We start from the raw sequence: 24,823 nt of genomic DNA on the forward strand, positions 1-24,823 counted from the left end.
ACAAACCTCGTCGTGATTCAGTGTGGCTTGTTGCGCCATAAGGCACGTGTTACTCTGCAGCCGGAGAGACTGGAGGCGGAGGCCTGCCAGGATTAGACGAGCAGGTGTAGCATCCCGCTAACAGACAGCACAAAGCCACATTCGAGCCCATTCTCTCGGGCCGAGCCATGCTAACGCTAACAGCTTCTCCTGCACTGAAAGGAGGGTTCGAGCCTATCCGGTGCGCACGTCGGTGTCACAGAGCAGCGTGCAACGGGCATTCATGCTGTGATGAGGTCGAGTTCAAAAATGTAACCAGGATGTAAGAAAATAACACAAAACAAGGCTAAATCAAATAAAAGCTCACACAGCAGTCACCTCAGCGTGCTCTATACTGTCAGCAATACAGAGAAGCCCCAACAATCAGATGACTCCCTGAGAGCAAGCACTTTGGTGACAGTGGGAAAGAAAAACTCCCTTTGAACAGGAAGAAACCTCCGGCAGAACCAGGTTCTGTTTCACCTGCTGGATGAATGAATCCACTGCTGAAAGTAGTCCCACTGCTGCTTCCTGTTGATGGAGTAATGGTGCCTTAAAGCTACGCCGCTCCTTAAAGCTGCGGCTACTACAGAAAACTATTTTTTAAAGAATTAATATTCCTGTCCTGCCTTTGTGGGATTGTTTTTTTCTTACATCAGCGTGAGCCAGCGTGCTCGGGGCCACTGGGCCGGGTTGGTTTTTCCACGAGTGTTTCCTGCAACAATAAACCCAGAGTGCCAGGTCACATCCCCGCCGCCGCCGAAAGGCAACGCTCTGAAAATATCCTCGGTCTCAGGTCTGGATATTAAGAGTGTTGATTAGATATATGAGTTTGCCATTTGCCCACGGAGCGTGGAGTGTCTCTGACAGAACCGGGGACCATATGGCTGGTGAGAGATTTCCCCCCTCTCTTCCTCTTCGCGCAGCCTGACAGCTGGATGGCTGCTAACTGGGGACGAGGAAGCTTGGCAGCTGCAGCTGAGAGCAACGCTTTGATGCCGCTCACCCTTTTTCACTCTCACTCTTTCTCTTCTTCTCCTCCTCCTCTCTTTTTGCAGCACACACACACACACAGAGGATAGCTAACGCAGTGTTAACTATGCAAACTTTCTACAGGTTGGAGGACGGAGATAACCGACAGGTGGGACTGACCGCAGAGCAGGTATCCCTCCACCAACCTTCATTTATTCTTTTTTTAATTTTCTTACATTTATTCATTTTTTAGCTGTTTAAATTAACAAAAGTTTAGAAGAGTTTATTAAATCATAAGATCCTCACAGGTGTGGAGCGCTCTTAACCCTGATTTTTTTCCCTGCTCTGGTGTAAATCTGCAAAGACGTCGGTGCGAGGGGGAGCTCTGAGGGGAGGGAGAGCAGGCGTGGGTGGGTGGTGGAGGAAGTCGGGGGGGTTACAGTAGGATGGAGGAAGAAGGGGAGGGTGAATAGGCCTCTGGGAACACATTAGGATGTACGAGTGGAAAGCAGAAACAAGTGAGAGATTTTTGATTTCCTTCCTTCTCTGCAGTTTTTTTGTTTTCGTACTTTTGTACAAAGGCGTCTTTCATCATTTTTCTTAAAAACAAAACAGAAAGACGCCGTTGGATGTTTAGATGCAGATACCTGGATGCTTTGTGCAGAATGAAAGAGAAGCCGGTTCTTTTGAATCAAACTGCAGCGGCGGGCAGGTGTTTCTCTTTGGTTTTCTCGGTTTTAATCTGAAATCGGCGCCGTGTTTCTTCCACTCTGAGGTCACGAAAAAATGCACGTTTTTGCATTTGGGACGGAGGTCACGGCGACGGGAGAAAATGAAGCGCTTTATTCCTGAAAAGCTCGCTCAGGTTTCTTCAATCTTATGTCACCGAGCTGTTTCCCCCCGCGCTCCCTCTTGTGTTCGCACTCCTCGCCCCCCTCCCCTCCCTCCTCTTGTTGAAGGCCCCCTGTTGCTGCCTCGCTACCAACCAGCCCCGAACACGGCGCAGGCCGGGCGGAGGCGGGGGTGCGGGGTGGAAGAGGGAGGGGAAAGATGATGTATAAGAGCGAGAGGGGGAAAAGGAGAGAGGAGAGCAGAGTTTGGCTGGAGCCAAGAGGAGAGCAGCTGGGCACGGCTAACAGGGAATGATAATGACCTCAGAAATCTGCTGTTCGCTCCACAACAATAGGGTGCTCAGTCGCCTGGAAAATTGTGTTCATCAGCTAGCTCTGCTCACTTACTAATTGACATTGCCAAATATTTTAAGAACAATTGGAATGTGGCAGGGGGAGAGGACGGAAAAAACCCAGCTCAGAGATCTTAATCCCTGGACTTAATTCCTCTCTCTCACATTTGGCTCCTCGCTCCGTTTCCCTGCCTCGCTCTCCTTTTCACGATGACGAGATAGCAACAGCTAAGGGAAAAAAGAACATTTTTCATGTAGCCTTCTGCTCTCATGTCAGCGCCCTGATGCTGACACAAAAGGCTTTTTATGTGACCTGTCACTGGGGTTAAGAGGAGGAGATTGAGAGGGGAGGGGGGAGGAAGACGAGGAGGAGCGGGAAAAATTAGAGAATGATAAAGCGAGGGAGGAACGGGAAAGAAATAAAAAGATCCCGGCATCGCAAGGCCGGCGCAGGTCGTTTGCGTCCAAACCGGCAACGCCATCGTCCGCCGCCGTCATTTGCATTCCCCGACTGAGAGAGCCCTGCCTCATTTCACAGGAATCCCACATTGACAGAGTCAGACAGCTGTCACCAGACGGAGAGAAAAGGAACTTGGCGTTCACCCTCAGCCGCCCCCCATCCCGCCGTTAAGCACACACATACACAATCAAAGAGAGAAACTTTTAGCCAGTGTCGCCGCGCCCGGAGGAGGAGGGAGCGCTTATTTAGCGGGGATCTGTGCATTTGTATGTGCATCTTAATGCTGAGACTAAGTAAACACGCTCCACCGGCAGCACAAGTTGTGACTGTGATGTTAATTTATGTCTTTGTTGCTTCCTTTTCTTCTTCTTCTCTCTCCTCTTTTTAAGGCGTCCTCCTCCTGCTGCACTGGTGGAGTAGAGAGCGCCGTTTGTGAGTCAGCTCCTCGGTTGCCGCTCACTTTTAGCAGTGACACCGGAGAAGATAGCTTGTTGATGTATTAAGAATATTAATATGCAAACAGTCTACCTGACAGTGTAAGGCAGCCTTCTGTTGTGGAAAGATAAATATTATGTTTTAATTATAAAAACATAAAACAGAAATGGGGAAGACAGAGGGTGTATGTGTGTGTGTGCAGAGGTAAGCTGTGTTCTGGCACAGATTTGGAGTTGAAACGAGTGGATGGCATAATGTGCCGCTGTTTACCGAGGACTGTGATGCCCTGTCATCTCCCCCTCTGTCATTTTTTCATCTCCTCTCCTTCGGCATCGCCGTCCCGGCTTCGTAACCGAGCGGGGAATCCTAACGTGATCATTAAGACATAAAACGGGCCGATAAATGTTTCATAAGGACGAGGCTAGACGCCGATAGCCACCCAGGAATGCCGAGGAGCCTCCGTCGTTGGAATACGACTGAAATTTGTCTTAAAAAAGGCCCGGGCTAATTCCTGCCATGGTAATATTTACAAATTGAGCCTGAGAGACGGGGTAGAGCAGAGAGGCAGAGAGCAGGAGAAAAGGAAGAAAGAAATCAAATGAGAAAGAAGAACAGAGAAATAAATTGGCCTTTTATATTGTGCAAGCGTGTACAAAAATACTAAGTCTGCATTTATCCGAGACATGTCAATCAGAGCAGCACACTGACAATTAGTGCGTTTGAATAGAACTTTTATCATTTAGCAGACACCAGAGTCCTGACCTACTGTACAAAAATACAGCTCAGGGAATGAATGTGCCTGTAACACAATGACTGTCTATTTAAGTTTGGTGACACATAAAAAATACAGATATGACAGGCCAGACTTCTTCAAATGAGCGGGGGGCAGAAAGCTCAGGTTTTGTAACCACGACTTCTCTGATTATAGAGCGAAGAAGAATAGTGCGAGGAGCGGATGTCAATTACAAAGACAAAGTCATCCGCACAGGCGAAGGAACGGGGGAAAGAGCCATAATTCATTATTTTTTAATGCGCATACTTTTACACACATATATTATCTTTCACCGAGGGCTGGCCTCGTTTCAAAGCGCCTTTTTTTAACGATTCTGCGTGCAGGGCCAGATTACTCTACAGAGGGTGCCAAACCCGATCCCCGAATCCACCAGCACCACCCTGCCGACACCCTGCTGGCCAAATGAGGTGAGGAGGAGTTCACCTTTACTGTGCCGGTGCTCCTCGCAGTCGCCGCGACGTCTGTTTACGTTACACAAACGAGGAAAATCAGCTAATAAAAAACAGGGAGGCCTGACTGTAATTTACCAGCGCCAGAGGTAACCAGCTGCTCGCAGTTTGTATCATTCGTGCATTTTTACTTTCTTTGGTTTTCAGTTTCAATTCGAGGGCAGACGCGCCGAGTTTCACTGTAAACACGTTACGTTTGACTTTAGATCTCACGTCTCAGTTTCACTGACACTGGAGGGAAACAGAGGACTTCACAGTAAACAGACGACCGCCGGCCTCCTCGGCAGCTCGTGTCATTTTTTTATTCTTTATTTTTAATTCTTTATTTATTTGTACGCTGTCAGTTAATCCTTCACAAACTGACAAACGCATCTTCAGCTCTGGCAGCAACACTGAGCATGCTCAGTCCAGGCTTCACGACTGCTTCCCAAACCCAAGTGTGCAGTCGTGATGACAGCAAATGCATCGTTCTTTATTTTAGGGGGTCACATGGTGCAGTTTGCTCGCCCCGACACGATGTTTTACAGAAAACTGGGGAAATTTGAAATAGTTTTCGAGTTTTGTCGCAAAGGCAGCTGAAGATGACGGACAACGTACGCGGTCAGAACACCCGAGGACCTGGAGCTCGATCTCCATGGAAGTCAGCGAAGGAGATATTCCTCTCTAATGTCAGCTAGCTACATCCACAGTGGTCTGGATCTTGTTCAGCTCGACTTTATTCCTGTTTTAATGGCACAGTAATTACACTCTAACAGTTTGTCTGCACGTGTAATTACGCCCCCATTGTACTGTCGCAATTAGATGAATATCCACGCTTTATAACCTAAGGCGTCGAGTTGGCAAATCCAATTTCAATTTGTATGGAGCGAGCATTTTGTTTGAGCCGTGGTAAGACCAGGGATATGCCGGCTAATCCCTGCCATGTTAAAACGCAAGGAAAAAAATGAAGACGCGGGGGATTCTCCAGAGAGCGAGAAGGAGAAAGAAAGAGCCAGAGGGAGCATGCACGGCCCTTTTAGAGCCAGGAGCTGGGTTGCAGGGTAGCGGGACGGTTGCAGAGGACTCGTGCAGCTTTAGGCCTTACAAGCACGCAGCAAAGCCAATTTTCTACACATTCAGCGACGCCATCGTGCAACGGCGGTTTATTTGTGTGGAACAGAGGGGAGAAAGAGGAGGCACCGGGTCCTCGTGGCAGCGCTACCTGTTGCTGAGGCTTCCTAACGTGATTACTGCACGCCGTTTCCTCCCCACACAGCAAACAATACGGGGAAGTCGGCGCGAGGATAACCAAACAAAAAAGTGTAAAAAAAAGGATGGTGATGGGCATATATGTAATTACCTCTTTGTTTCTTTCAAAAATATTCAATAAGGAAGATGCTCAAGGTGTGCCGCAGAGCTGCGTTTAATAAGGAAGGTCTTTAAAGGACATCTCTGACAAAGGCTTTTGTTTTTCTGCTCTTTTTCTTCCACACTTCACGCACTGCTTTTAAACAAGTGCCGTCTCAAAGACAAAGAGCTGACCTTCTTTCACAGTTGAGATGTTATTGTTGATTACTATAATTTAAGTTTAACTCTAAATTGCTGCGGGTAGGTGGCGGGGTAGAAGGCGAGCACGCACACACGCTCGCAGGTACACGCCGACAGAGAATCACGAGCTCTGCTTCTCAAACCTCAGATATTAACACAATGGTACAGTACGGCATCCTGTTCACTCTTCGAGAGTGATATGTGCACACACGCACCAAAGCAACCCCACACACACACACACGCATGCAGCGGAGAAGCATGACACCTTTCTCCACATGAGACTCAGACACATTTTTCTCACACATCAAAGCTTCTAATTTGAGAGTCCCCGAGCTCCAAACGTGATTCATATTGTGTAAGTTGTGAACAACGACGAGTCAAGTTTGCTGCTCCTTCTTATTAAAAAACAGGAAGTGGCAAAAGAGGCTCTGTTAAAGCACTTTCAATGTCAAGTCTGTTTCCTTCTCAATTTCACTTACACATAAAAACTCCATCCGTCCACATCACAGTCTGCGTACTTCCTCTACACGGCTTTAAACCCGGCCGTGCTGCGCTGCGACTGAGCGGCGCACACGCAGCAACGCGCACTATTTTAATTTGTTTTTCTACGTACGTTTCTGTCTTTAATCCTCCAAAGGTGGTGCCCCCAGGGCCAGATTTAACCACTCATCTAAATCTAATGCGACCCTTTGTTCTCCGCTACCATTTGGCGGTAAATACGGCGAGTTTTATTATTTGAATTTGTGCATTTATTCATTTTGCGTACAGTACCTCTGAAGTTGCTGAAATGCCACAAGCTGTACTCGTCAGATTCAAAGTGCTCCAGTCAAAAGAGACGCAGGGACGGAGAGAGAGGGGGAGAAACTTCCAGCATTAAAATTCAGAAGATAATTACATCCGCTACACCCCCACCCTGTTGAGAAGTGTTATGTTTAATAGTCTCTATAAAGAAAATAGGTTTTTATCTCACTCTCATTTTCATTAATTCCTAATTGGGGTGGGGGGTTGTCTGTTATTATTTCTTAGATTAAAATAAACATAGCCTGTCCCATGTTCAAACCCATCACACTACACGGGCACGATAAGGACTTCATGCCTCTGTGAATAAATAAACAATTTCGTCTCCACTGGTGGAATTAAGTTGCTTACAGCCTTAAGCTAAGCCACTCTGATTTATATTTATATATATTTATATTTTCTCTCAAAAGACTTAAAAGCACATCCTTGCTTCTGCAAATGAAGCTCGCTAATGTTTTTGACCTGCTTTATATGTATATCTTTAATTAGTGTCTTGTTTAGCTTAAACCGACTGATTATCGCGTATTCGTGACCTAATTACTGCACGCGCTTCTTAACGCCAGCGTAGCGCCCTGAGGAGCAACCAAAAGTTACCTTTAAAAACTTGTGTAATCATTAGCAATGAGCCTCCCTTAATCCCACTAAACATACACTTATCTAGCCCCGGCCGGCCTGCGTTAGCTGGGTGGGGGAAGGGGAGGGGTTCGCTCATCTCCGCCGTGTTTATTAAAGACATTTATTAATCGCTGTGCTTAAGACGAGCTCGTCCCCGCACTCCCGGGAAACAGACTGCTAACCCGCAAACGGGCACGATGGCGTTCTCTGGAGTCTTAATGGCAGAAACAACAGAGCAAAGCTGACTCTATGTGCCGCGTGCACCGCTAGTTCAATGAAAGTCAAACAGTGTGCAGCGTGTGCGGCCCAGCGTTAACACAGACTGTACACAAAGATGGACGTAGCATCCTGCTTTGCCTTCTAACACCCTGAGGGGGGCGACTCCTCTGGGGCCTGCTCAGGTGCTTATTTCACAAACTACGGTCACGGTGAGTGTCGACTTAGTTTCTCAGTCAACGATGAGAACGCACTTTGCTTTGCTATTCATCAGCTGTTTTTATATATAAAACATGTACCCATCATGTAAAGCATCACAGATTAGGTTAACGATAGCTTAAAGGTTAAGATTAGGTAAGCAAACAGAGCATCCCATGTGGTCTCAGAGGGAACTACACCCTCTGCATAAGTTTGAGACTGGAGGCACGAACAGGTCGAGGGGTTTGAGGACTTTTACATGTTGTGTGTGACTCTGCATCTCTTCTCAACGTTTTTTTACATTTGAGCCGCCTTAAAAAACCCAAAGCAAACATCACTCGAGGTCTTCTTCCTTTAATAAAAGCTGATGATCACTGCTGTTTATGTGTTTAAAAGATTTGACTAGAACAGAAATCAAATTTCACGGAAAGGCGGATCACAGGAAAAGATCTACATCACTTTCTCTGGTAGACATGGAGGACGCTCGCTCCATTGCCTTCTAGTTGATTCAGTAAGTAGTTCTCCTACCTGAAGATGGTGAGGAGGGATGGGGGCTGTCGTCCTGGATGCTTCCTGTCTGGGAATGTCCCCCGCCAACGCCACTCTCCTCTGTCACATTGGATGAACCGGGAGTGGTGGAGCGGCTGATGGACTGGGACTCGGGGTCACTGGCCGATCCACGGCGTTCATCCAGTCCTTGCTGAAGTGCCTCGTCAATGCCTCGCCTGTCTTTACCGTGGATTCGCGAGTGGACGACCATTTGATGGTAGGTTCTGAAGACACGTCCGCAGTCTGGGCACTCTGAAGGCTTCTCCTTCAGGCCGGACAGGCCGGAGAGGCTGTAGTCAATGTTTGGGCTTCCCAAGCCAGCCAGGGCTCCAGGAGCCTCAGCACTACCGTGGTGGGACATGAGATCACGGTGACCGTCAAAGCCTCTTCCATCCTCCTTCATGGACATCACTGCTCCACTGGAAGCCTTGGATCCCTGCAGGGCCTCGGAGAGCTGCTTCTGCTTGGAGCTATCACCGGAAGCAATCAAGGAGTAGTCTTGTTTCTCCTTTGAGAAGGAAGCCAAGGAGCCCGCACCAGCCATCTCATCTTCCTGCCCCGGGGTTATATGGTGCTGCTGCTGCTGATCCTTGGGCATGAAAGCCCTGTCCATAGCCATTCCACGAGCCATTATCTGCCAGGCTTGGTAGCTATTGATCGAGTCCATCTCTGCCACCTTTGCAGCCGCCTGGAGGCGCTCCATGCAGCTCGACTTGAGCGGTGGAACGAGGTTGAGACAGCCAAGGAGTGAGCGCTTCTCGTTTTCGCCTAGCCCGTGGCCTATTGCACCTGCCATGGGTCCAAGCAGCTTTCCTAACATCTCCTTTTCCTTCATGGCTATCCCCGCTTTAGCCAACATCTGGTGCTGCTCGCTGAGGCCCTGCTTGTCTGGTGAAAGGAAGCCTCCCTGAAGACAGGAAATGTAGCGGGAATAAAGGTTGGCATGGGCTTCCTGAGCCAGATTGCTCATGCTGTTGACGGCGGCCATGTCCTGCTCACTGGGCTGGGGTGGCTTGCTCTTGATGGCCAGCTTGTTCAGATGCACCTTCATGTGGTTCTTGAGGAACCAGGGTTCCTTAAAGCGACGGCCACAGATTTGGCAGCAGTGTTCAAAGGACTCCTTGTGCTTTCTCATGTGGCCCTTGAGGAACCAGGCTTGGCTGAACACCTGGCCGCAGACCTCGCAGCGAAACTCGGTGGCCATCTGCATGCCCCCGGAGCCACCAGAACCCTGGCCCTGCGTGGTCTCGGCTGTGATGTGGGCCTTCTCCACATGGCTTATCAGCTCTTCTTCGTGGGAGGCGGCGAACTCGCACAGAGTGCATTTGTAGGGCTTGTGGAGAATGCGGATGTGACGGTCCAGCTCCTCGCGCTTCTTGAACTTCCCTTTGCAGAAGGTACAGCGGAAGCCCACAGTAGGGTTGAGAGACTGGTCGTCCTGAGCGCCGGCCGGCTTGGGTGAGGAAGACGGCTGAGAAACTGTGTCTGGAGTGGCGAGCCCGGAGGAATGGGTGGGGGCGCAGGTTGACCCTAACTGCTGCTGATGGGTGTTTGAGCTGCTGTTGGGGCCCAGATGTGGCGTCTGAGCGGTCTGGAGGAGACTGCCACTCCCTCTCATCTGCTTGTCTCTCAGGATGGCCCTCTCCTCGAGCTCGTGCAGCAGCCGGTTCTCTTCTCGAACTCGGCCACGGCCTTTTCCCAGGTTCCCCAGTTTGTGGGTGCGGAGATGGATCTTCAGGTTGCCCTTTTGAGCCGCTCTGTGGTCACAGTAGGGGCACTTGAATGGCTTCTCTCCCGTGTGTGTGCGCATGTGCAGAGACAGGATGCTGTTGAAACGGAAGCGCTTGCCACACAGTGGGCACGGGTACTTCCTGTTCTTGCGAGCATCGTCTTCGATATCATTCATCTGGGACATGATGCCCAAGTTCTGCCCATTGAGAAACTGCTGCAGGTCGACACGCCCGTTTAACCCACTCAGTGCCCCTGCGTCTATGTCTCGATTGAGCTGATTGGCTAGTAGAGCCATCTGGCTGCTGATTGGTTGACTGGCCAGGGCTGCGTGGTGTGTCTTCTCATCCAACGGCGTGGCCGCCTTCTCTTCGGGAATCTGCTGTGGGCGGTGCAAGTCGGGAAAGGCGTGTCCTAACTGGGCAGTGAGCTGGTGAAGCTTTTGACTGATTGGGTAACGGCCGTTTAGAACAGCATTGCTCAGGTGGGCTTCGGCGTCAGGCACCACTGACGATACACCAAGACATAAACTAGAGTCCTCCATCCTGAAGAAACAGAAAAATAAAAACGTATTAGAAACATTTTTGACGTATTTTAATATTTTACAGACATTCAACGATAGTGTGTGGGCGTTCATCCAACCACGTGTCTGGAAATGTGGATGCCAGTTGTGATCCTGTCATATTTCAGGTGTTATGTACACGTTATCAACAAGTAATGCTCTAAACACTCAGTTTTTCTGCTCTTGGATCTCTGTGATGTCATAGAGACACAGGATCAGATAAAAAAGGATTTTTGTTTTGAGCTGAAAATCATGTAAAGACACTCCAAGGATGAGTGTGGGGCTGGAGAGGAGCAGAATAGGTGCCCTGGTGAAATAAAAACACCAGTGTGAACTGTCAGCGCCGAAGGCCTGCGGGGATGCTGCGACTCAGAACTTTTTCAAAATGTAAAGCCGTTTTGGATGGAATAATTACTCTGTAAACACAGTGAGCAGTGTATAATTAAGCTACTTGTGCCCATCCTATCAGAATTCCTCCAATTACACGCCTTAATGAAATGGAGCAACTGCATTGCCGGGAAGCCACGGCAATACTACAATTATGATATTAACAATAGCACTTAAAACCAAGGGGTTACTCCAGTAAACACAACATTCTTATCTCGGTGCCACGACACTTGTCTTGGCATAATATTCCATTAAAGAGCCGTATTACATTTGATGTGAATCGCTTTGCTCTTTGCTGTCTGCGCTCTTCACAGTTTCCAGGACGGTGGAAACAACATGAAGATGCCGTGGGTACACCGACACTGCTCTGTGAACAGCCCGCTCTTTGTTCTGCTGGCTTTTGGGTGAAATATGTCACAGTTTTCACACCACGTTGTAACGCCATTAAATGTGTTTTCATTCCGTATGTGTAACATCGGCGAATGCATAAGTAAAAAATAAATAAACAACAGTGCTTTTAATGCACATCCATCTGTTCTCCAGATGGAGAGGTATAAACATCTATGGCTGCTTGCAGGGGTCAAACCTGCAAAACAATAAGTGTGGTTCTGCTTAGGTCAACAAAATATTGTATAATATCTCATTAAGCTGATTAGCATGCTGCCTGGTAACAGCGGCAGCCACTGGACTTTAATGTAGCATTATAATCATCAAAAAGCGCTTTCGAGGCGAGGCGGCGTGAAGGAGTGGCACTAGGTGACATGTTAGGAAGCTCAGCGTACTCTTCACAGGAGCAAAGGGCATCCACACTGGGATCCTTCTTCTCTTTCTCCACCTACGTTTGTGAAGCACACACTACACCACGTCGTGCTCGGCTTAAGTGTTCATTCAACCCCCCCCCTCCCCTCCCAGTAGGAGGTCAGCAGACATAAGGGCTGCCTGTTCTGGTACCGCAGAGTCCTCCAACACACTGCCGATGGTGGATTCTTATCTTGCTGACATGAATTAAACACTGTGGCCACTTTCCACTTGTGTGTAAAGGAATGTGACACTTGTGGGCTGCCCTTTGAATTCTCCTTATTTCTCCCCACAAGTATCGTAAAGCAATGCGCCTGAATTCATTAAGAGTATAATGGCTATGCTATGTTCTGCAGGCTTGCATACAGCACTTCGATGTGCTCTGTCACAGATCTTATCTGACCCGAGTGACGCTGAAAGAAATCACTTTAGGAGGCTGCTAATAAAAAGTTTGTGCTTGAATGAAATATTTACAGACTGGCCACAAATGAAAGGAAAACCTTGAACGTGTGACCCGTCCAGCTGAGAGGCTGTGAGACGGTGCCGGGTCCGTTTTGAGCGCTCACCTTCCTGCCGTGACGATCTGCCCGATCTGCACCACAAACCTGATTTTTTGTGAAAATGTACCTACTTCCTGTCGCTGCTGTCATTTCAAAGCAATCTTTGTCTTGCTGTTGTTCCACTTAAAATCATTCTACAGAAATGTAATCTCTATATTTTCCTGTATTTGTTCGTTCAAGCACATGCTTAAAAACACAATACTGTTGAATTTAAAGGTCACACGTCATGTTGATAACTGGAACATAAGGCGCTAAATGATGTGAATTATGATATACAATCACAGTTACAATAAATATATTACTTTGTTCAGAGGTGGTCGAATAATTAGGATAATCAAGCTTTTTTTTTTTTACCTTCGTTTCAGTTCATGCATGAAAAAAAAGTTGTTTTTAGCAAATTTTAAATAAAAATCTAATTTTCTTTTAATCGACCACAGGACTGAAATATGAACCAAGACCTGCAGTTCGTCTGACATCCAGCAGGGGCAGCAGTGAGTCAGTCCCCACAGACCCCCGTGTTGAAACAGCACAAATAAACATGTTTACAGCCTGATACACAAACTTGACGACACCTGCACAGGGGGAGGATGTCTTCATAAATCACCCAGATTTAAGCGTGCATAATTATGGGCGTGGCCTGATGCTCCCATACACGCTGTGCGAACAAAGCCGACCGCTCCACCCTCTCGTCTAAATTTGGAAACAAAAAGATTTAATCAACCATGGTGACCAAAACATCACACTCTTTCAGACCAGGAAGTGATCGGTGTCCATCCTTTACGTACAGTCTGTTTTAAAGCTAAACTTTTTCACACAAGCTGGTGTTTTTCCTTTAATTTGTCACCATATAGTTTTATCACACACGCTCCCACGGCGTGGGAGAATTACTGCTGGGAAGGATCAAACTTTGTTAGGCTGCTTTAAACGACTTGTGGTTTTAAATTGTATTTATGTGACACCCCATCTTCCATCAGCAGCCGTGCATATATTGGAGGAGACCTTATTTGAATGGGCCCTTTTTACAGAAGCGGCTGCCTTTTGGAATAGAAATCTGTGATTTAAACTAGGCTGATGAGCTGTTGCTCATTTGGGGAGATAGCAGCTTGCCCTTTTCTTCAATTTGATTTCTGCCTTTATCTTTAACATATAACAAAGGCAGATAGACAATGGAATAATGTGAAATGAACTGACGAATCCAGTTTGTGTTTTTTATAAACGTATCCTGGCTGACGAGCGTATGCAAATGAGGCACATTAATATGCTCGCCTTGCTCCCGAGTCATTTTATATTTTTTCCCCTGATTAAAAAGGACATTTCTTATGTGACATCCCCCCTCTGCTCACATCCGCACGCACGAGCACGCGCGCGGGGGAATTGGAGGGCGGTGTACGAGACGTAGACACGCAGCCAGTCAAACACGAGCCTCTGACTACAGACAACAATTCGATATGCGAGTGCCCTCTAAAAGACGCGGCGAGTGCGCTGCAGCTCGCTGCTCTCACCAAATCGAGCAGCTCGACGCTGTCACAGGAGAGCTCGGGTTCTTACCGGCCATCCTGGGGAAAGACTCGGGGCCCCGCTGTCCCTCGCCGCAGACTCCGTTACGAACGCCAGCTTTGTGCTCTTACAGTACATGTGCCGTTATTCTCTAACCTGTACGACCTTATCATTTCCTGGCATGTGCTGCAACGCTGCCTCATTAAAACTATTGGCTCCTCCGATACCTCTAAAACCACAAAGACTTCCTTTAGCATTTTCTCACGACGGTTCGCTTGTTGTCTTTATAGTTTGTGGTTTAATATTCAGCGAGGCACCACGTGCGCTCACAAACACGGCGAATCCTCTGCACGCTCACACAAACTGATTTCACTTGGTTTCTCTTCAATCCTCAGCTTAATTATAAGTGGTATCTGTGACACAATGGAAGTATATTACAGTCACCATTTAAATGTGCTCAGTTCATTTCTTTCTTATCAATGGTAGCATGCATCATAAATGCATACAGGATTTAAATGTGCTCCTCTCTAATTGCAACCATATAAATTATTGCATATGAAAGGCACTCGCAGCATTAGGGATGGCCGCCTGTTATGAATTCATATTCAAATAAACAGCGTTCTTGGTGAATTTGCTGTCAGGCTCGAGTTTTGTCAGAAAACTTTTGGCTGACATTTAAGACGAGAAGGGTGGGGGGGGATCGAAAAGCCATTAGTCGGACTTTACTTTGTTATTTTGGCATTTATCGACACGAAACCCATCGACTAATCACAATGCGATACCTCATTAAGTCCTAATGAACAAATTCATTGCGTTAAACAAATCAATCATTATTCACAATGTGCCGAATTCAATCATATCTGCACCGAATCGTTAACGAGACGCAGGGGCTGCGGCGAAGGCGCTCTGATGTCGGAGGGACAACGTGGGCCATATGTTCCTCACGTGCTAAATATTTGGCGATTAGGCGAGCGGCGGGGACAGTCGGGTTCATTAAAAAGCTCTAAGTGTATTTTCAAAGTACAAACAGAGCTTCCTCATCTTTTCAAAGATCAATTACCTCTTGGCAAAAGACGGTTCGGTTCGAGCGCTGCACATATGAGTTTGTTCCCGGCTCGTGTTTTGTTCTATTGCAGGTGGTCTTTGCGAGACGTCTAATTAATCCAATAAAAAAGCCGCCTTGTTTTCCTTCCTCTCGCTCGTACTTTGACTTTGCCGCATTATTACTTTCTGTAATGAGGCAAAAACACTCCGCACTCAACTGCACACAGAAACAGTCGCAGAACACCTGCCAGATTCGAGCGCAGCTCCACCCGAGGCCGGCGGGCCGGGACCCGAAGCCCGCGAGAGGACGGGTGCTTTTAATACAAAGACACGTCTGCGTAAAAAGAACGTGACGTTTACACCGATCCCAGTCAGCTCGGCATTACACTAATATACAGCAGTTTTCCACAGAGCTCCTTGAACTTGAAAGAATCATAAGAACACGAGTGGATTAACACGATCCTGCTCCACTTCAACACAGACAGCACAAGAGCTGTGACAAACTGAATGAACAGGAGCCTCTCCCTCTCTCTCTGCACAATATGTCATTGAGGGCTGTTTAAGAGGTCCTGTCAACAGGTAGTTCAACTTTCAGCTCATCCCCGCTGATCAGCGAGGGCCCTCCTGACAGCGAGAAAAGAAAGACACCGGGAGGGAGCGGGAGGCACAGAAAGAAAAATGTTGTGGCTCTTTTTATCCATCCGGCGCTCTGACAGCCTTGCGGGGGATGCCATGGGAGGAAGATCAATGCGGGACAAGCGGATTCCCACAGTTCATTGTTCCGGGCCGGCCAAATCATCTTCCCAAGACGGCCGGAGCTCAAAGCCTCCCTTTATGATAACCATCCCTGGTATTATTCTCACTATGATGATGATGACCTGCAGATGTCTGTGTGTGTGTGTGTGTGCGTGAACACCTCTCCCCTCCTGAGCGCACTACAATAGAGGTCACAGCGGCACGGTTGGGCCCCTGCAGCAGCCAACAAAGGCGAGCGATGAGCACGGGATTAACAGTGTCAAACACTCGCTAAGCAGCGGGAGGGTACGGCCGGCGAGCAGAGACACAAAACAGGAAAATGTAGTAAATGATGTGAAAATGGTTCTCATGCATCAGACGGCTCTGTGCGCCTTGTGCTGCTGAATATCACAGGTTCAGTCAGGATGTCATGTTTTTAAGGTGGATCCAGTTTCCTTCGTACTAAACATGACCGGGGTTCCTAACCACGAGGTCAGCGTGCGAGCAGCCATGGTCAGGTGGAAGAAACGAACCTATGGGTGACCAGAGCAGTTATTCAACACATCGTGTAAACGTGCAGGGAGCAGAGGGAACATTCAGCCGAGTTTGAAATCGCCGTGTCTCTCACGCAGCTCCCTCTGCGATTATTCCATCATATCCCGATCCTCCTCTTCCTCGCGTTCTCTGATATTCTTGCGTAACCATTTTTTGATGAAGCGCATCTCTGGTATCTACAGTCTTCCTGTTTATCATCCATGGTTGGCTTCCATATGTGAGCACAGGTGTAAACGCAAAGAGCTGCGTGGGTGAGGTTCAAAATGTTCAGTGATGTACCTGCGTGCTGCGGCCTGCTCTGTGTGGTGACTAAGCTCTTCTTCCTGTCAAATCAGTCAGAAAAACCAGGGCACAGTTCAGTGTGTGTGTGTGTGTGTGTGTGTGTGTGTGTCGGACAACAAACATGGCAGTGTAGCGCACTCACGCATGGTTAGAAAGAGGACAGAGAGACAATGACCACAGTGTATCTGTCACAGCTTACATCACTGGCTGCTCTCTGTGCTGCATTTCAATGCTGCACACACACACTCGGGGAGAATGTGTGGGTCACGCCGCGGGGCACGGCGGCGATGACCTGCCTGATTCGGGATTGAGACTAATCGTCGGTGGCGTTGAGGCTCTGTGTGATTTTCAGGTGACGGCGGCGAGGGCGAGGCAAACGCAGAGGAAGAGAAAGTCGCTGAATGTCAATACGGCCTAAATAACAGAATATCAGAAATAATTGCTGTTTTCTTCCACTCACGCTGGGCGCTTTCTGGTGGAGTTTTGCATAATGACTCCAGCGGAGGGGGGGTGGCTGTGGAGGTAATAGAGGTGGTGGTAAAGGGAGGGGTTGTTGTGACAGGTGCTGAAATCCAACGAGGGAGGCGAGGGAGACAAAGGTTCAATTTACTAAGAGGAGACTTTAATTGTTACACAGCTAATTAAGAGAAGAAGGATCTTTTCTGCACTCTCGACTGTTTACCGAGAGCTGCGTGTGCAGACTCGGGGAGGCAGGCCCATCCTATAGCGTGCACGCACCCACCGCAACATGCAACATATCTGTTTCACAGCTTCTCTGCGCTGGGAGTTTGGGACTTTCTCTTTCTTTTTCCAAGTGAAACAAAAGTCTATGGCTAATTAGCAGCACTCATTACAGGAAGCGAGTCAGGTAATTATTTTACATCATGCTGCCGATAATTGAATGATTCTTCAATGTCTGAATGTCTGTTTGAAAGTGCCCCCCCCCTTTCTCTTTCTTTGAGGGAGATAAGAGAGAGGCTGGATGGATACAGGTACTGCTGCCATATGCTCTTCAATGAAAAAGCTCTTCTGTCGAAGCAAATGGGATTTTTAAATATTGAAACTGCTGCATGTCTTTTTAATATGACCGTGTTAAATCTCTCTTTATTCCATCACTTTGATAAAGTCTCTCCTCTTCTTCTTTGTCGGCTGCGAGGAAGCAAAACTTTGGCTTTCTGAGAAGAAGAAAGTTATTGTGCAGCTGTGCGTCGTCTTGTTGTCTTTAAGCAGCACGTTTCCTGTTTAAGAAAGCAAACTAATCTTATCAAAGCCATCAGGAAGCTGAGACTCGAGTGGAAATGCTTGCAATTCTCTGCATATGTTCGAATATCTCTTAGTGGCCTTGTAACTGCTTTTGTTCTCACGCGCTGTCGCCGAGGCCGGCGGAGAAGAAAAAACGCTGCGCTCGGCGTCGGCTCTCTCTCCCTTTAGCTCAGATGTGCGCGCAGAGCTAATGCGGCACTTTACATAAAAGCAGAGACAGAGAGCCAGCGTGCATGTGTGCTTTAAGGCCAGGGTGTATTTATTACGGACTAATTGTAGCAGAGGAAGTGCTTTAGAGGGGTGTGCTCTCGGGAGAGAGGGCGGAGGGCCCCGGGGACATAAGAGAGCGTGTTTATCTATCAGACGTTATCAGAAAAACAAAGTGCTGACTGCTCTTAAGATTAGAGATGGGGTTCGGGGGGAGCGGGAGGGGATGAAAAGGTTTACAGAAGGAAATAAAAGCAGCGAAAGGCTGATAAAGAGAAAAAGAGTCAAAGAGGAAGAGAGATGCCAGTGAGGCAGCGTTTGCATCGATGCCAGTGACTCACTGAGAGGATGCTGTGATTAAAGCAGGAAGTTGGTGAAACCTCAGAGGAGCCAGGCTCTTTTCTTCTTCTCCTGCAGGCCTCTCTCTGAACCGGACTACAAAACACACACATTTACTGTGAGCACCCAGGTGTGTGTGTGAGAACATCAAAGTGTTGATTTTCAGAGATTTCTAAAAGAAGTTTGACTTATCGATCGATGGATTATTAATAGAAGGTCAGATGTAAAGGCGATAATTAAACACATCCAGGTTTTTGATGGAGACAGGCAGCAGCACTTAACTTCACTCAGAAGCTGGAGTATGTTTGTCACGTGACATCTCTGCGCCGTCCTGCTCCAACGCGAACGAGTCGCAGAACGTTTTCACGTCTGAGAAGAGACCGGACGTTCTCGTTTCGTTTACAGGAACACAGCGAGCTCAGTCTCTTCGGTTCAGGGAGGCGGGAGCTAAACGTGGTTTGACTTCAGACGCTAGAGCTGCTTACGGTTCTCAGCGCAAGCAAAGACAACACGTACACGAGCACACAGGTGAGTTCACTGTGGCCGTGAACGAGCTGTGGACGCGTCACAGTTCAGGCAGACGTTTGAACTGAAGGCTGAATAACGTCCGTCAGCACCGAGTAAAAACGCTCCTTCGTACAGTACCAGCGTTGTGTGACTTTGAAGGTATCTGTTTCCCATGATTCCTTGCATCTGTCCGCAGCTGAGCTTCATCTCAGAGCCGTCTGTCTGTCAGTCTGTCTGCCCGGCCAACGCTGCATTTTCCTCATTCTTCTCTGCCCTGCTTGACCTTCAGCTCTGTCACCGACTTATCTTCCACAACAAAGGCTACGCTACACACACTCATTAAAAACACACACACACACACACACACACACACACACACACACACACACACACACACACACACACACACACACACACACACTCTGTTGGGGGCTAAGTTCATTAAGACACTGGATGTTTATAATGAAAAATGACCTCTCTGAAGTACAAAGTATGAACAGTATGAATTCATTTCCTTTATTAAAACTTACTGCAGCACGCACACACACACACACACACACACACACACACACACACACACACACACACACACACACACACACACACACAGCCTTCTCGCTGCTGATGTCCAGTTAAAAACACTTCCACCGAGGCGACTGCACTTCTGTGGATCTAAAAATGTTCCCACCAAACGTGAGTGAATCTGAATCTCTGCCTGGACTGTGAACGACTCAGATTCAACAGGAAACAACGTCCATGGAAACCTGCTGTCCACATGAGGGAAAGCAACATGCAGGAACGATGTGTTCCTGGAGTATTTAACAGTAGAATGGGAGGCAGAGCCTTCAGTTTTCAGGCCCCTCTTCTGTGGAACCAGCTTCCAGTTCAGGAGACAGACACTATCTCTACTTTCAAGATTCAAACTTTCCTTTTTGCCACAGCATAAAGTTCGGGCTGGACCAGGTGCAGATTCCACATGCAGAGGTAGAACCTGAACCCTGCACAGGTGACCTGTGACCTGCTGATGTCAGCATAGGTGTTTGTGTTCCTGAGGGTGGGGCGATTTCACAGGTGACGATGGATCAAAGTGTCTGACAGCAGCTAGCATAGCAGCCAGTGGCTAACTGCTTAGCAGCACACACACACAGAGTGGGGAGCAGCCCCGGGGCGTTGGATTGTGGGCAGTGGTGGCGGGAGGCGGAGCTGTGGGTAGTGCTAATCTGCCCTCTGCCACCCCCGCCCTCTCCCTCCACCCCTCCACCCCCCATTTTTTCTACCTCACCTCTCGGCAGTGCCCCCCTCCTCCTCCCCTCTGCCCCTCCACGCTCCTTCCATCCCTCTCCATATTTTCTCCCCCTGCATCTGATTAAGTTAACAATGTGGTGTTATTTGCATGCTGATTTTGCAGACCCCACCGCCCCCACCCACTCTCCCACTCTCCCTCTCTTTCTCTCAATTCTCTGACAAACAAGAGAGGCAGGATCAGAGTAATGTGATAGCACAGCAGCCAGCCAACGCAATCTGCCTCAAAGACCAGGTGTTCGCAATCCACCTCCCTCTTAATTCCTGCCTCCATCATTTCTCTTGTTTTTATTCCTGTTATTCTTCGCTTTCATTCCCTCCCCTAGTTCCTCGTCTTCGTCTCCTCTCATCTATCCCTGGTGTGTTTATAAGGTTGTATTATAATCAAATCTGGAGCAAGGGAGGCCTGTCTTTTTTTATTAATTATAGGCCACAGCTGATGTGAATGTATTCCGAAAGCATCTTCAAAATAGGTCGGCGGTACAGTTTGCTATTCTTATCACATTTAAATGTCAACATGGTGCAAAGCCCTACAAATTAGTTCAGGCAGGCTTCAACCCCCATTTAACATTTAAAGCGCCATTCTGTAGGGCTCAAAGAGCGATTTAAATCAGTTTACGCACACACACACATGTGCACAGATAGTCTTTCAAACTTCTCATTTCAACACAGACATTTAACTGCCAACCTTTGCCTGAGAGAATTCAGCTCTCCCTCTGTGGGGGTGGGGGTGGCAGGGTGACGGCACAAAAAAGACATATAAAGCAACAGAAACAATGCATTAGCTTTTATGAATAATAAATTCGCCCGTTGTTCCGTGCAGAAAAGATCTCGCTTTTCAGCATCTCCGCGTAAATCCGCCGTCCGGATGAATAAATCAGAGCACGCAGACGTTTTCTTGAGTTGTAGCTCGTCGCTGCTAAATAACAACAATGATGTGAAATGCACGCGTGTGTTTGCAGAGCCAGCGTTAACCCCTACAGAGCTGCGCGACACAATAGAAGGCCGGCTCTGTTGTTCTACGCGCCGCTGGCCGGGCATACCAAACGCGCTTCACCTGTCGCCTCTGCTGCCACACGCACAGAAATCTATTGACAGGAACCTAATCACATAAAAAAGCCTCCAATAGTATCCCTGACAAAGTACGGCCACATTATCGGTCTTTCAAAAGAGACGCCGGCTGCGAATTAAACGGCAGGAATGTGACACGAGAAGAGCCTTGGCGTTGAGAAGGAACATCCTGAGACCACGTGAGCGCATCTGAACCCAGAGTTTCTGTTATATTTCAGGCTGCTCGGAGTGACGCGCGCTGAAAAAACCATCATTCGGGGCGACTCAGGTAACGCCGGGTCCTCTTTGCTCCTCTGCTGCATGTGAAGCACCGACAAACAGGTGGAATCTGTCAACCATTCAATTCACTTTTATTCATATGGCGCCAAAACTAACCGACCCCTCCACACTCCTCGAGCAGAGGCCGACCGGCGTATAATGGAAAGGTGTTTAAAACACGTGTTTTTGTGGGATCGCAGGTTTGGACTGTGATTGTTCATCTCAGCACGCCGCGATGTTTCGCCATGAACCATGGCTAACAGATTTGCGCTAATGCCCAAATCAACAGTGAGCCGGGTTAACTCCTTTATTTGTGTTCGAACGATTGAAAAACACAGTTAATGACACGGAAACGTTTCGGATATAGAGACAGGAAACGGTATAGGTGAAACTAACTGCGCGACACAGTCGAGTCGCTCAGTTAGTTATAGATCAACTTTAAGGAGGTTTGTGCAAAAGCAGGTCGCCTCAGATAAGTCACACTCTTCTTTGTTGTTTAATCTGCGGTTTGAGATTACCTCCATGTCATTTATTTACAGGCTCGGTGTCAGCAGCCAGCGAAAAGAAAGAAAATCGGAGGCGTCGCCTCTTAAAATGCTAAATGAGTCGACAATAAAAGAGTGCAATCAAAACCGCGGCGTTCACTGACCTCACTGAGCACAGAGCTGCCTCCGAGAAAACCAAGTCAAGTGTGCAGTTTCTCCCTCTCTCTCACACACACACACACACACACACATGCGAGCGTGTCTTCGGGGCAATGACAGGGCGAGGAGGATGAAGGATGCAGGACGAAGAGCGTGCCCGGGAGCGCACTGAGCCCTGCAGCGGGAGGCCCGCGAGCAGCCTCGCTCTGCATCATTACACCGCCGACCCCGCTACTTCCTCCCAGCGCACGGACGTCTAACGGGGACCCGCCGACCTAAGCCAGGAGGACATCCTGAAAATGTACGTGGTCTAAATGGTGATCCACATCACTAATACACTCCTCTATCGAGTTACATCCATTTGAGTTATTTATTAGTTAGTCTATCGTTACACTATATACAACTTAGTATATATTAGGTAGCCTAATATGAGAACAAGAGCCAGCGTAGGGGTCACAGAGAGACTCGAGTATCAGCTTACAGCTGCCCTATTACATCAGCATAAGTAACTGAATCCAAAGAGCTAACTAGCTTATAAGAGACCCAATCCCTCTGACTGGCTTTACCTCCAGGCTCGGCTATGACTCCTTCCTATCCAGCCCAAAGCGCAGGGCTCTCTGGGTGTGCCTAATGTGGACTCGCTGAAATGTCAAAGCATTATATATCCTTTTACGCACAGAGTGGACCCTGAGGGTTTAATTGACTATGCTGTAAAGTGAGTTTGAGAGCCACGAGAGAACCCGATGAAGATGAATATGTTTCATTAGAGGGCAAACAGAGCCTGATGGCGGGGATTGGCATTGAGAGAGGAGAAAGAGAAATCCATCCATAGCTGTCCGCTGCTTGGCTACCCACCTCCGGTGCTGCGAGCAGGTTACCGATCCCCGTTTGCACGCCTCCTTCACGCGGCCTTTCTTCTCCTTTCAAACAAGAAAAGAGATCGCTCCAACAACCGCCTGGCGACTTCAAATGCTCGTCAGAAGCAGCAGAAGAGAGTAGCAGACAGAGAGGAGGGAAGGGGCCCCGCTCCTATCCCGCGGCCCTCGTTTACCAATTAGACTGAGTACCTGCTGACAGGTGGGTTGTCACAGTGTCTGCTTAGCCACCCCACTCCCCCCAAATCTCCCCACCCTTCAACATCCCATCACTTTCCATCGCGCTGCATTACAGCTTCCGTGTGCTTTGAGGAGGAAGCTCGTGGCGTCTCCAGGCAAGCTGATGAGATAACAGCGGAGGAGGAAGAGCCCGGCTGAGGCTTTGATTCTGGAGCGAGACGTTTTCCGCTCTCTCGCCGCTGACTTAAAGCTCAGCATCCACACGTTTAATCGAGGGGGTCACGCCGTCGCTGAGTGGGAGGCCAGGTTCTCTCGCCTCTTTAGCGGGTTCTCCTTCCTGAAACACTGCAGGGAGGTTTGAAGACCCCCTCCTCACCGCCCCCTACCCATTTCCCCTCTGTCGTGCCGTCTCAGAAACTCAGCCAGCCAACGAACACGACTGAGACAAAACACGACCATAATGGCTCATTAAAGGGAATCGAGACGACTTAGGAAAACAAAGCAGCCTTCACGAGGCTGTCACCGAAACTCCTGCGGTGGTACGTCCAAACTCCAGCTGGTGACAACGAGGCAAAAATGTCTTCCTCCCACCGAAACTCGCGGCGGTTCGGAGTGTTTTGATTGTGCTCGACACGTCTTTATTTGTTCGGTGACAAATCTAATGTGTTCTCAGCAGAGTGACAGACCACTGCGCTCCAGAGAGAGCAGCCGGGGGCGCGAGCAGCGAGGTGCAAGGGAGTAACGCCACATGATGTCCAAACAACAGGAAGTCAAAGTTCAGTCCGCCTTTTTTACGGCTCAAGATGATCCTACTGTGTCTGACACTTATTTTAGCCCCTCCCCCATTAGGAAAACTTTCCTCTGACTGGCTGCCCCTCGCAAACAAAAGTTCTGAACAGAATGTTGGTGACGCTCCTATCGCGACTATTACACATGTTGTGTCAGCGCTCGTGGACACACACAAGTCATCACAGCTGACCGAACCAACAAAAACAAAAATGGCTTCAGTTTCACTTTAACGCTGTGTTGTGTTTCTGTCTTATAATTCTGAATAACGATCTTCTGTTAATTAACAGCCTAAAACCATGTTTTAAATCGTCATGTGAAGCAGATCAGGCTGTTTTATTGGGAATAATCCAGAATATTCCCAGTACTGGGAGAAATGCTCTACACTTGTGACCCTGCATGAATTACTGGCCATCAGTCAGCTCTCTAAACTCCATCCTTTTGTCTTCCACTCTGCTGAAGCTCCTCATCTTCTCTTCAGTATGTTTTTTCCTGGCTAAAGCCGCCGTGTGCAGAAAATCCCATAGGCCGCCACTGACCCAGCACCGACTGCGGTCGTATCTGCTTAGCAATCCCCCCGGTAATTAAAGAAGGCCCGCACCATGCCTAAACCTCTGCCTGACACAGTGTTGTGTCTGCGCTGCATGGAGACAAATCATAAGAGGCTTACAGCTCGCGTACCTGCCACTTCCTCTGCACAGGTCTCACCAGGAGACGGACTCCAGATTACAAAAGTGATCGGAAACGTTGAATTAACCACCTTTACTGCTTTCCTTAATCACTGCCAATTCCACCAACTATAAATACCCTCCAACTCCCAGGAGACACACACACACACACACACACACGGCACCATTTTTACAGAATGACCAAAAAGCGACACGTCTCGGAAACTGGGCCAAACGTCCTGCTGCATATTCTGGGATCGGGATCGTTAATTTTCATGATGGCTTTAAAAAGAACGACACGTTCAGAAAGGCCGCCGTCCATCCAGGAGAGCAAACTGAGGCTGAACTTTAAACGATGGGTA

At 48.3% G+C, this 24,823-nt stretch overlaps 1 protein-coding gene across 6 annotated transcripts in view; it reads right to left on the reverse strand.

The window, feature by feature from the left end:
* The window catches only part of znf536 (zinc finger protein 536), a 199,424-nt gene that overhangs the window by 94,523 nt on the left and 80,078 nt on the right, over window positions 1-24,823 (reverse strand). For all 6 annotated transcript variants that reach the window (XM_084925582.1, XM_084925547.1, XM_084925557.1 and 3 more), the window contains one exon: window positions 8,193-10,486. In XM_084925582.1, coding sequence (XP_084781708.1) covers window positions 8,193-10,485 — 2,293 coding nt within the window. In that variant the 5' untranslated portion in view covers window position 10,486. The remainder of the gene's footprint in view (window positions 1-8,192; window positions 10,487-24,823) is intronic.

The sequence above is a fragment of the Perissodus microlepis genome, chromosome 1, assembly GCF_051167445.1.
Source record: "Perissodus microlepis isolate ML-2025 ecotype Zambia chromosome 1, ASM5116744v1, whole genome shotgun sequence".
Taxonomy (NCBI): domain Eukaryota; kingdom Metazoa; phylum Chordata; class Actinopteri; order Cichliformes; family Cichlidae; genus Perissodus; species Perissodus microlepis.